The sequence below is a fragment of the Anarrhichthys ocellatus genome, unplaced genomic scaffold (assembly GCF_004355925.1).
Source record: "Anarrhichthys ocellatus isolate YVR2014 unplaced genomic scaffold, GSC_Weel_1.0 scaffold4117, whole genome shotgun sequence".
In the NCBI taxonomy this organism is placed as follows: domain Eukaryota; kingdom Metazoa; phylum Chordata; class Actinopteri; order Perciformes; family Anarhichadidae; genus Anarrhichthys; species Anarrhichthys ocellatus.
In genome coordinates this window covers 115-2,530 of record NW_022284091.1, presented here as the reverse complement: position 1 = coordinate 2,530, position 2,416 = coordinate 115, and the positions used below count along the sequence as shown (strand labels likewise).

Genomic DNA, 2,416 nt, shown 5'->3' with positions numbered 1-2,416 from the left:
TAGACTTTATTCAAGTTATCTCGACTATATTCACGACATCTGGACTTTATTCTTATCAATTCACAGATGTTATTAATGTATGATGTAAAAATTAAACCACCCTTAACCCTTTAGTTGAAGCTACTACCTGGAACTTTAAATTGTTTAGATTTCAGCAGCCCCTGTGGACTAAAGCGGTACTGTCTCCGAGCACCAGACTCGCACTTAGAAAACCTCACGATACATTCACCCACACGTACCTCCTATTGGTGGGCTAATCAGGTAGGGGATGGCGTGCAGGAAGTAGACCACACCCAGAGCGGAGGTCAGGCAGGAGGAGCCCACAATGTCAGAGGTCACCACGGGGATGAGCACCACGTAGGCCCCGTCAAAGTACCCGTAGAGAAGGGAGAAGGGGACGAGGAGGGAGAAGGAGTGGAGGAGGTGGAGGAACATGCAGCAGAAACCCGCCATGCCGATCGCCACCACGTAGCTTAGCATGCGATACCTCTTCAGACACCTGAAAGAAGGGCGGGGAGGGAAACCTTTCAGCGTCGGTGCCATTTAACAATGGCACTAACTGGTGACTAGTTGTTCTCTCGAAAACCGATGTTGAATACACTTATTGTAAGTCGCTTTGGATAAAAGCGTCTGCTAAATGACTGTAATATAATGTAATGTAACAAGAACAAAAAGAACAACGCTGTGGAGCCGCTACTCACTTTCTGTCCGTGATCCACCCGAAGGTGATGTTGCCCACGATGCCGCTGACTCCGAATATGGACATGAGGAAGACGGCCCGCTGGCGCTCCAGACCCACGCTGAGGGAGTACGGGACCAGGTAAACCACCGGAGCGCTGCAGCCGTAAGCCAGGAACAGGAAGGACACGGACAGAATGAGGAAGTCGGTTATCAGGAGGAAACCGTACTCCTCCCTGGACTCCAGAGACAAACAGCGACTTCTGGAGGAGGTCTTGGTGCTCGCTAAAGACTCTGCAGGAGACGTTTTGAGTCCTGAGTTTTCTAACTTAGCGTCTATGTTGTTCAAGTTCATGCTCTCCACCAGTTTCGAGTCCTCCGCCAAGGTTTCATCTGCTAGTTCGGGATCCGACCGTCCGATCCCCACTAGCATCGTCTCCGTTAGCTTGTTGCTAAACAAAATGCATTCGGCAATCTTCAGATCTGTTACGTTGGGATCCGGCGGGCTTGAGCTCGGCAGCAGCAGCAGCGCTATGTTGCCCTGAGCTAGTTTGGTGTTTTCAAGTTTGAAGTTAGCGAGCGCTCCGTTGGATATGAGGAGCTCTTGAGTTTCCATCGAGCTCTTCAGCTCGTTGTCTTTGGACTGTGTTGTCGTGCAGTCGTTCTCCAGGTTTGACTTGTTTTTCTCCGACATCCTTTAGATAGAAAAGAACAGAAGAGAATTCATTAAAAGTCCAGCGGATCATAAAACTCACGCTTCTTGTCCTCAGGATGTGTTGACTCTGTTTCTAAAAGGATTACAGAACTATTGGCCTGATTTACAGGAAACTTGGTGGAAGGGTGTAGCATGGACCGAGCAAGAAGCCATTACGTTCTCTTAATCACAGGGCAGACAGACATAATATTTTCCACTTATGGAAAACGGCCTTGGTGGAAAACGGCCTTGGTCTACGCTCTCCGAGTGCCCCTCTAGTTATCATTGGGACATGATGAAATGCTTGATCAAGTAATGTGTGAATGAAATAATAATTACCGTTGGCGTCCTCTGGGTTCTAGCGGCCTCATCAGAGCTCCACAAACACACAGGTTTGAAACTAACCCTCCCAGGATGAGCAGCGCTCCTCTCCAGGAGTAACGCTCTAGCAGCAGCTGGACGACGGGAGCCAGGACGAAGGTCCCGATGCCGCTCCCTGAAGACGGGGGGAAATCGGGATGTGATGGGATGAAAATGAGGGATGAAGCACGAGTAGAGGGACTTAAAAACAAGAGGAAAATGTAGAAGAGGAGGAGAAGAGATGGGAACGAAAAGGTGTGAATGACAAGACAAGAGGGCGACAGGTGAATGAAGACGTCACTACCAGACATGGCGATGCCGTAGGCCAGAGCTTTCCTCTCGCTGAAGTACCTCCCAACCATCGCTATAGCTGGTGTGTAGCTGAGAGCAAAGCCCAGACCTGCAGAGGACGCACATGTTGCCAAATACTGAATAACAATCGACCTCCATAAACATCATCCATCTCCAGAACGAACAGCTCGTTCAGTTCCACAGTTTCAGAGGACATGAGACTTCAATGACTGTTTGCATTGACTGATAAGACCCTCAGAGTTACTTAATGAGTCCTGTTACCCAATAAAACACATTCAATCCTCTGAGTATGAGGATTCATACCAGTAGTAGTAACCATTCAAGCGTCTACCATTCTCAATGTTGTCAATTTCGAGACAGTTGGGCACGGCA

General features: G+C 48.8%; 1 protein-coding gene across 1 annotated transcript in view; it reads right to left on the bottom strand.

Annotated features, from left to right (window-relative positions):
* LOC116379329 (monocarboxylate transporter 12-B-like) overlaps window positions 1–2,176 on the bottom strand; it is a gene marked incomplete at its 5' end in the record, with an annotated part of 4,144 nt that extends 1,968 nt beyond the window's left edge. Inside the window, 4 exons of the mRNA XM_031841269.1 lie at window positions 240–499; window positions 702–1,373; window positions 1,712–1,868; window positions 2,037–2,176. Of these exons, the coding sequence (XP_031697129.1) occupies window positions 240–499; window positions 702–1,373; window positions 1,712–1,868; window positions 2,037–2,176 (1,229 nt within the window). The remainder of the gene's footprint in view (window positions 1–239; window positions 500–701; window positions 1,374–1,711; window positions 1,869–2,036) is intronic.
* Window positions 2,177–2,416: the final 240 nt, after the last annotated feature.